Source organism: Oncorhynchus mykiss, chromosome 6 (assembly GCF_057628025.1).
Source record: "Oncorhynchus mykiss isolate SJ-2025 chromosome 6, ASM5762802v1, whole genome shotgun sequence".
NCBI lineage: Eukaryota > Metazoa > Chordata > Actinopteri > Salmoniformes > Salmonidae > Oncorhynchus > Oncorhynchus mykiss.
The window spans coordinates 68,877,218-68,887,500 of record NC_143027.1 but is presented as its reverse complement, the minus strand read 5'-3'; the positions used below and the strand labels follow the sequence as shown (position 1 = coordinate 68,887,500).

The window sequence follows — 10,283 nt, the reverse complement described above, 5'->3', positions numbered from 1 at the left end:
TAAATCCCCTCTCAAGATGCACAGGGTTATCAGTAGCGCCTGACTGCATAGAGGATGGGTAGGCTAAACCTCACATGGAGCAACCAATCCTTTCCATATGACTGCTCTCTTCAATTAGCCTAACGGATCACCCCAAGAAACAGCATTAATGGGGCTTGTGTTAGTCTTGACACTGAGAACATTTTAATAAAAGTATTTCATACGAGACAGGGAGTGAATAAACATTTTGAATGGATGGATTTAAAATCAACACAATAAGACAAGAGCAGTTAACTTTGTCTGAGTTTTTAGTTTACCACAGATTACCATCCGATCCTGTCAAGACCGACAGACGTTTCCAATGTTCATTACACTTAAAGGCCTCTGCCAAAGTTTCCCTATCGCAAACAGAGATAATTAAGCAAATGTTTGAAAAGGGAAAAATCGGAGCGAGCCAGAGAGGGAGGGAGTCTCCGGGAATTCTTAAACAGACCGAGTGAGGTGGAACAGAACAGAGGGAACCAGCTAGCAGTTAACAGATAAGATCTCCATTATAAATGGGTCCGGATGCCAGCTATCTGAGACGGCTTTTCTCCTCGCTCCAGACCATTCACATACAGGACCCCGGCTGCTTGGTTAAACACTGCTGTCCAGCAGATACTGAGCAGACAGGTCTCTGTGCCTTCCTTCCTGCGGTCTTCTCTTCCCCTCCATATACAAACATGAACACAACCAAAAAAAACACAACCTTTGGCCCACACCAAAGTAACTACCACAGCTAGAGTACTATTACCATGGCAGAGCATGGCTGTAGTGTTACATTGCTGTAGTAAAGGCAGCTGTACGGATTGTAAAATGATTAGGTCCAGGGGTTTTCCCTGACCACATGGCCTGCCCAGGAAAAACTGGTAATACTGATGGCTGGATTGATGGCATTTCCATGGGTATATCATTTAGGCCTAACTAACACAATTTCACTACATCAATGGTCTTACAACAGCAACACAATATTAGAGCAATGCATCACCATTAGAAGTGAATGAGCAGCCGGGCCAAGCCCAGGCATTAGCTCCTCGATCAGCGGGGTCTGTCAGCCAGGCTGAGTTTTGGCAGAGTCCCTGGCCGTTTAGTCCACAGTAATGTGAGAGTCTTTGAGCAGGGTTTATTGCTGCTTTTGTTTGGGATCCATCTCCCCCAGTGTGACTGCTTTGGGCCACAGGGCTGACCTGAGCAAAGGGAGGTGCAGGGAGGCTCCCCTTTCTCTGAGGTGCTCTGGGAGAAAAGGAATTCAACAACAGGAAATGGAGCGGCGGCTAGAGAGGAAATCCCGTCAGTTGAGTGGTGAGCGGAGGGGTGGGGAATGGGGTTGGGGCGGGAACCGTGTTGTTTTGGTGCTGTGCTGCTAAGGGTAAGAGGAGATAGGCCACACAACACTTTTCCCACTGTGCACCTGCTCAAGACAAACAGCGGCGAGACTTGGCCACAGTTCCCTGGCTGAATGACCTCCCATAACACTGGGAAACCAAAACATGGGTTCTCTACAGACGGCAGGAATGGGCTGGGTAGGGGAGGTGTCCACTGGCAGAGTGCAGTAGCACTTAGTCCTTCCCTTAACACACAATGGACTTCCCATGACACCCTATATTTACAGGGGATTTTCAATTGTGGGTTCCCAGGGAATGTCAGTTAGTTAGTTCCCTGGACATCAGTCTGTGGGTTTGTGTTACAAGCCCTGTCTCTCAGATCTTCCCATCTGGACCTGAGCTGCGCTGAGTGACAAACAGTGAAGTTCTGAGCGGCTGCTGCAGATGGCAGGACATTCATTGTGCCGCAGTTCAAACGCTCGCCTTTCACAGCCATGGAAACACAGCCAGAGACCAGAGAGGGAAACGTGAGAGCAGGAGACTACAAAGTGAACTACACACAGCACCATCCACACAAAATCACAGACCTTTTAAACAGGGCCCCATCACTCAAACATCCACCACACACACACACACACACACACACACAACAGGAGTGGAAGAGAAATCATCACACAAGACAGGCATTAGAAATCAAACTGGAAACCTAATATAGTCAGAGGTGGTTTGAGAATGGGGTCTTTAGACACTACAGTATAGCCAAGCACAGTATATGTGTGTATGTGATTAACATGTTTAGGATGTTCTCACATCCCAGCCCTAACGTAAAGCAGGGAAAGGAAACGGATTGGTTAGATGCTGTAGGGTGTCAGAGACATCCATTAAAAGTTAGTGATAAATGAGAGCTCAGGTCTCTGGCACTCTGCCCTGTTGTTGTTCGCTCACCGTGGTCCCCTCTGCGTCGACCCTTGACCCCGCTGCCTGCCTAATGGCCGCTCCACAGGTGGTGAAGTACCTGTGGCTCCTCCAGTCATGTTATGGAATATAAATTAACCCATCCAACCTAGCTACAGTACAGTGACTCTCAACCTCTTCACATCCTGCCCTCCATCACCTCTCACCTCTCCCACTGGCTGTGTTGTTAATGGGAGGTGCATTACAGTATGACTCTAGATTAATTAATAATCTTTCAACAAGCCCAATCCAACCCCCACCCTCTGTTGCAGCTGGTGAAGTCATGTTATTGATAAAAACCCATCCTTCCCTACACTCACATCCTTCCACCCTCTCTAGCTGCACACTCTCAACCTCCTCATCCACTTTGACACACTCACCCACCCACCCACCCAACATGATCTACACACACTCACACCTCCTCCCAAGGTGTCTTACCTGAGGCTCTTTTTGTAGACGGACGTGCGTCCCTCGGTGATCCGACAGAGACCTCTTCTCCACAGAACGGTGCCGGAAGTGATAGAGGTCACCAAATACCTGCAGACGGACACATACACATAGGATTATTAATAGTATCACCCAATACCTGCAGACGGACACATACACATAGGATTATTAATAGTATCACCCAATACTTGCAGACACACACAAACACAGTGATTAATTCCAGCGTCACTGATGCAGCATCAGTGTATCAGCATCACTACATGTTAAGGAGAGAAGGCATTCCATTTGCAAGGGGCCTCTTTACACCACTTCCACAACACAAACTAGGTCCAGGAAAGATACTTGTGTAGCTCAAAATTGTCAAGAGACAAATCTAGATTAAAATCTCTCTTTAAGAGATGTTTCTCACACTACCTCCGGGACAAGGTTTCCGTTATCCGGTAATAGCCGGCTTTTGTCCTATCAAAAATAGAAAAGTCAATAAATAAAATTGGCGCCGGTAGAATAAGAAAAAATCCCATTGCAAAATAATGCTTTTCAGCCTATTTATTTATGGAAATACCAGTCCATGTAAAAACATTTGACTGGTCATGCTTAAAAATGTGTCTGTAGGTTACTTTGTATAATTTCGTGGAATTAAATTGGTGCGTATACATTTTATTCATTATGCATCTCATTTTTTATCCCACCCGTATAGCATACAGATACAGAGCCTTTGAGTGGAAAATCTGTCAGGACAGCGCAAGCGCAGCTGCTGTCTTGTGGTGCTTTCAATACAACTGGGAACTCTGAAAAATACGAGGTCAAATCATGACGTCGGTGATCTTGGAATTCCGAGTTGGATGACCCCAGTCATCCAGTTGGAGCTTTTTATATTTTCAAGTTGTTTTGAACGCGGCATCACGAAAGGCAGGCTTCATCAGACCGTCACACACCACTTTGCAACGAGCTGGAGGCAATATGCATTTTGAAAACATATACTTATTTGAAACCGGAACGTTCTAATACATGAGGCATGTCTTACCTTGCTTCAAAAGTAGCCTATTAGATCCCCTCGCACATTTCTAATGGATATTTTTACATGAAACCGCTCGCATGTTCAGTGTCCTTTTGACAATGGTGTTAACCCACTAATTGCATTATGGAATGAACATTATTGCGTTGCCTACTGCCTGGTGTGCATTGCTGCGCTTGTAATGTGAAGAAATAATGTTATTAACATTAAGCTAAACGTTTTGATCTGCTGCATCAGACTCATTGCTTTTTAACGTTTGTTTTATGTAGCCTAGACATTACTGGTTGTAATGAATTTGGAATCTATCGTCCCACAACTGTCCCAGAGTTCGTTTGAAATAGGCTATTTCTTTCTCGACAAGCTGACCAACAGAATGGGTAGCCTAAACTTCTCTACTGTAGTAGATTGACAGGCTAGTGGTTTTGCTGTTCGTTACTCGTCTTGTTGGCTGAGGAAAAGTTCATGTGGACAGTTATTCTAACATGTTCAAAGTGAACATCAGAATTCAGTAAGAATGACAGCACATCGTTGAATTCTAGATTTGCATGTTCTGTTAATATGAATTAGCATAATCTAAATGTAATTTCTGTCATTCTGAGCACTGTGGTTGGACGCCTTAATAAAGGTTACACACCCAATGCATATGGGTCCGTTACATTTCTTAAATGTCCGATAAATTAAAATGCTGCTGGTCAAATGTCCGGTATATTCAAATGTTGCCTGTCAAAAGTCCTGCACCACACTTTCCTAAGGGGAATCCTGTGAAAACCTGCTCTGGGGGTAGTGTTGGAGACATAACCACTTCTGTGTGTTAAACTGCAAAGACAACGGCTCTCCCACACCACATGCACATGCAATAATTACCTTTATACCAGTAGACAGCATTTTTGATTTTAAAGTATCCACACATGTGAATCCTTGCATTAAATCAAGTGTGCAACACTGTGCAATATGGTTTAGTTGAGAACGTTTTTATATGCTAATGCTATTTACGGTGTGCTAATAGCTACACTCACAAGAAGCAGGAATATGGTTTTTGGCCACACCACATCCCAGGCTAGTGTAAACAGAAAAGTAACACATTTGATGTTTAAGAGAGATAGAACTCACTAGACATATTTTCATCATTTAAATCCATTTAATACATGACGGGGTGAAGCCAGAAGCCAGAAGCCAGACAACATGGCCTGTTAAAGCAGGGCGGTGAAATTCATTCCATGGAGGTCCTAGGGTCTTTGGGTTTTTCCTTTCAATTAAGACCTAGACAACCAGGTGAGAGGTTCTTTAATTAGTGACTTTAAATTAATCAATCAAGTATGAGGGAGGAGCGAAAACCCACAGACACTCAGCCTTCCGTGGAATGAGTTTGACACAGGTGTTAAAGTTTGGAGGATGAAACATCCAATTCATTCTGACGTATGGATTCATGAAAATATACAGAAGAATCCATTCATCTAATTGTGATTCCATTAAGTCACAATGAATTTGATCATCAGTATTCATCATCAAACAGTATTTATATTTAGAAGGCTACATGTAAATACAGTACATGTAATCCCTCTATCACTGTTTATACAGCTATTTTCATTAGTTACAGCTGAGTTCCTGGAGAGTCTGACCCAGAATGGGGGGGGGGGGGGTGGATGACAGCACTGCAGTAAACACACCCTGAGTTACTGTAACACTAAACACCCATACAGGCACACTTCAGCTGCTCTCAGTGTCAGTGAAAAACTACCTGACCCACATTGACAACATCTCTCGAAAGCTCAGACTAAGTTGAAAAAAGCAAGTGCCGCAATGTAGAGAAGTTTGCCACAAGTGCATGGACTAGTTCAGAACAGAAGTCAAGGAGAAAGCACACAGTTGGAAAATAGCATAGAGAAATTATATCCGACTGATCCTGTACAGTGCAGTACCCAGTGAGGGAGGGAGGCACATGTGGAACAGTCTCTAACCTGGTGTACTCCAGCAGGGCCTAACAACGCAGCATTACAGCTACACTAATTGAGAACGAGCTGCACTAACAACCTGACAGAGGGCAGTGGAGCGCTGCGGGGCCCTGGTTGAAACAAGGTCACCTGCAGGATCGCAGCTGCTGCCTGGGCCGTGACCTCCCTGAGTAAGATGGGCTGGGACACAGTGTGTATAGTGCACTTGTGTCTAAGAGAAAGTGTCTAACACAGAGACCTGGTTAAACAGGGCACAGGCCACGTCTGTCCCATAATCCTCCGCTCTCAGTCCAGTCCCTGCGGATACGGAGATTATCAATATCACACAGTAACACCTCTAGTCCTGGGCTAAATATATGTGTACACACACACACACAGTATGGATGAGTCAACCAGCCGTATGCACCCTGCACCATTCCTAGTGACAGAGCAGTCTGTGATGGCAGACGGTAGTCTGGCGGTGTGGCTGGGCATCAATCCCTCCCTCCCCAGCTAAGAATGACAGAGTCAGGAAGTGTGAAGTTAGAGCACTGTCAGACCGGACCAGAAAGACTAAACGAGGCCCTCAGCAATCAAAAATGAAAAAGGTTAAATGTTCAGAGAGAGAGAGCGAGAGAGTGAGTGCTGAACCGCCCACCCAGACCTTGTGAAGGAGCAGAGCTCAACCTAATGGCAGTTTGATGGGTTCTGAATAGCCAATTAATGATTTCATTAGAGAGAATGGAAGTGTATAAATCACTGTAGCTAACTAAAGTTAGAAGTGTCATGTCTACAGCATTAACAGAGTACTGTAGTTGGATCATAACAGGTCTACAGCATTAACAGAGTACTGTAGTTGGATCATAACATGTCTGCAGCATTAACAGAGTACTGTAGTTGGATCATAACATGTATACAACATTAACACAGTACTGTAGGTGGATCATAACAGGTCTACAGCATTAACACAGTAATGTAGTTGGATCATAACATGTCTACAGCATTAACACAGTACTGTAGGTGGATCATAACATGTCTACAGCATTAACACAGTACTGTAGGTGGATCATAACATGTCTACAGCATTAACACAGTAGTCTAGGTGGATCATAACAGGTCTACAGCATTAACACAGTAGTCTAGGTGGATCATAACAGGTCTACAGCATTAACACAGTACTGTAGGTGGATCATAACATGTCTACAGCATTAACACAGTAGTCTAGGTGGATCATAACAGGTCTACAGCATTAACACAGTAGTCTAGGTGGATCATAACAGGTCTACAGCATTAACACAGTACTGTAGGTGGATCATAACATGTCTACAGCATTAACACAGTACTGTAGGTGGATCATAACATGTCTACAGCATTAACACAGTAGTCTAGGTGGATCATAACAGGTCTACAGCATTAACACAGTAGTCTAGGTGGATCATAACAGGTCTACAGCATTAACACAGTACTGTAGGTGGATCATAACATGTCTACAGCATTAACACAGTAGTCTAGGTGGATCATAACAGGTCTACAGCATTAACACAGTAGTCTAGGTGGATCATAACAGGTCTACAGCATTAACACAGTACTGTAGGTGGATCATAACATGTCTACAGCATTAACACAGTACTGTAGGTGGATCATAACAGGTCTACAGCATTAACACAGTAGTCTAGGTGGATCATAACAGGTCTACAGCATTAACACAGTACTGTAGGTGGATCATAACATGTCTACAGCATTAACACAGTAGTCTAGGTGGATCATAACATGTCTACAGCATTAACACAGTACTGTAGGTGGATCATAACATGTCTACAGCATTAACACAGTAATGTAGTTGGATCATAACATGTCTACAACATTAACACAGTACTGTAGGTGGATCATAACATGTCTACAGCATTAACACAGTAGTCTAGGTGGATCATAACATGTCTACAGCATTAACACAGTAATGTAGTTGGATCATAACATGTCTACAACATTAACACAGTACTGTAGGTGGATCATAACATGTCTACAGCATTAACACAGTAATGTAGTTGGATCATAACATGTCTACAACATTAACACAGTACTGTAGGTGGACCATAACATGTCTACAGCATTAACACAGTAGTCTAGGTGGATCATAACATGTCTACACCAAATGAGGTCACTGCTTTAGAAAACCAACGAATGACTTCAGACAATCTTGGCAGACTATGTAATAATAAATAGTACAATATGTCCATCCTGGCTGTGACGAAGCCTAGGGCTGTGACGAAGCCTAGGGCTGGGACATGGCTAGGGCTGGGACATGGCTAGGGCTGGGACAAAGGCTATGGCTGGGACAAAGGCTAGGGCTGGGACAAAGGCTAGGGCTGGGACAAAGGCTAGGGCTGGGACAAAGGCTAGGGCTGGGACATGGCTAGGGCTGGGACATGGCTAGGGCTGGGACATGGCTAGGGCTGGGACATGGCTAGGGCTGGGACATGGCTAGGGCTGGGACATGGCTAGGGCTGGGACATGGCTAGGGGTGGGACATGGCTAGGGCTGGGACATGGCTAGGGCTGGGACATGGCTAGGGCTGGGACATGGCTAGGGCTGGGACATGGCTAGGGCTGGGACATGGCTAGGGCTGGGACATGGCTAGGGCTGGGACATGGCTAGGAAGGACTATTCTGAATGAATAGGCCTAGCATGACCCAGCTACAGTATGACCCTAATATTACCAAGTTGACCATTTAGGCTGGGGTATTTCAGGCCACATAGTAACTGACGTTTTGTCTTGGCTGGCAGCGTCAGTACAGTACAGTTTAGACGCTGCAGTGGAGAGGAGAAATAGAACACCCTTCCTCCACTCTTGGGGGGGTAGCCTCTCTTGCTCCCATTTAAATCCCAGCAAACAGGTCGGCTCCAAGCAGGTCAACACAAATATCCCCCCTCTCAGAACACAGCCAGCGGAAAATAAAGAGGCAATAACCCAGAAAAAGCAGATTACATGATTCACAGTGAGATGTCTCCCAGAGCCCGACCCACCACCACAAACACCAACAAAGAGATGGGGAGAGGGGAAGAGTGAGTATGTGTGTGAATAAGAACAGAGCGTGAACCCATGAGAGAGCGGGATGAAAACGGAATAAAATGCTGACATCACAAAGGCATGAGCGGCTCCACAGAGCCCATTGTCCCTTCCAGAGATGGAGAGGGAAGAGATAGGGAGAGAGGAAGCCAAATAAAGAAGGGAAGAAGACCTGGAGCGCTGAGGGCCCCATTGTGTGTGAGCCTAGATAACAGCCTGAGAGGGTGGGCTTCGATCAAAAACTTGAGGTGGAGGTGGAGGTGGAGTGGGGGGATATGTAGATATGGCTTCAACAGAGTGCCGCAGGGTCCATTAAGGCAGCTCTTAAATCACATCAACACCAAGTTAAAGGGAAGGGTGAACAAAGCAGCCAGGATTGATTCAGCCAAAGTGATTGCTGCTTAAGATCGCCCATTCACTTTACAGTGCTTCATTAGCCTGGAAATTACGGTTAAGAATTCTCCAACGCTGCGGCCTTAGAATTCAATAGAGGTCTGAGAAATGGTTTGAGCCTGAGAGTTTGACACTGATAAAAATCAGATAATGGGTTGTGGTTGAAGTCTTGACGGTTCGTGCCAAACCACACTGCTGCTAGGCAAGAGTTGGAAGAGTGTGGAATGTTTTGGAAGCCAACACACAGCAGCACGCCATCAAGTAAACGTTAACTCAAAACATGACCATGGAATCAATTAGGGGTTTTAGGCTTCTGCCATGCGTAGTCTCTGACTGACTGCTGCCGTACGCTATGGCCGGTCTGTGATTACACTCAAACACCCTTTATCACGCCACACTGTCCTAGAGTACTATATCACAGAGCTACTGACACAGCGGAATGTTAGTTCTTTCCAGGTCATCCACCATTCAGAAAGACCCCAGCTATCTCCTCCGCTACAGCAGGAGTTCACTGAAGCGCCTTTACAATACAACTTAACTGCAGAGCTTACAAACTGCAATAGCAATGTCCTTCTAATTCTATAACACTCACCGCTGACTTTAGTTGGGATGTGAGAAATGTACGGTCATTGTATACAAAGGTGAATTCATGAATGGTTCTCAAAAGATGTTTCCGCGCTTCACTCCACCCGGACTGTCCTTGGCATTTGAAGTGCTACTGCAGAGATGGTTGAATGGGTAGAGAGGCTGTGGCATTGATGCTCTGCTGCTCTCAGGCCTGGCTGGCATGGAACATGGCTGGAGGCTGACATTTGAAAGCAGTGTGATCCTAGAATGTCATGACCAGAGCGAGGCGAACCCAATTAGCTCAGAGACGACCCCTGATCCTTCAGTAGAAGTCAGAGAGGACTCCGCTCTCGGGGCGAGACCAAGCAGAGCGCACACACACACACACACACACACACACACACACACACACACATCCATCAAGAATACACCGCACTCTTGGAAAGACGCGTAAACTTATGTACGGACTCACAAACATAAACCCATTCCACCACGACTAAAAGCCTAGCCCCCTGGGTTATTTTAGCCCTGTGTATGCATTTGTGAACCAAACATCAGAGCCTTAT

At 45.3% G+C, this 10,283-nt stretch overlaps 1 protein-coding gene across 3 annotated transcripts in view; it reads right to left on the bottom strand.

Annotated features, from left to right (window-relative positions):
- The window catches only part of LOC110526458 (furin-1), a 101,264-nt gene that overhangs the window by 43,779 nt on the left and 47,202 nt on the right, over positions 1-10,283 (bottom strand). For all 3 annotated transcript variants that reach the window (XM_036980845.2, XM_036980844.2, XM_090238726.1), the window contains one exon: positions 2,736-2,834. In XM_036980845.2, coding sequence (XP_036836740.2) covers positions 2,736-2,834 — 99 coding nt within the window. The remainder of the gene's footprint in view (positions 1-2,735; positions 2,835-10,283) is intronic.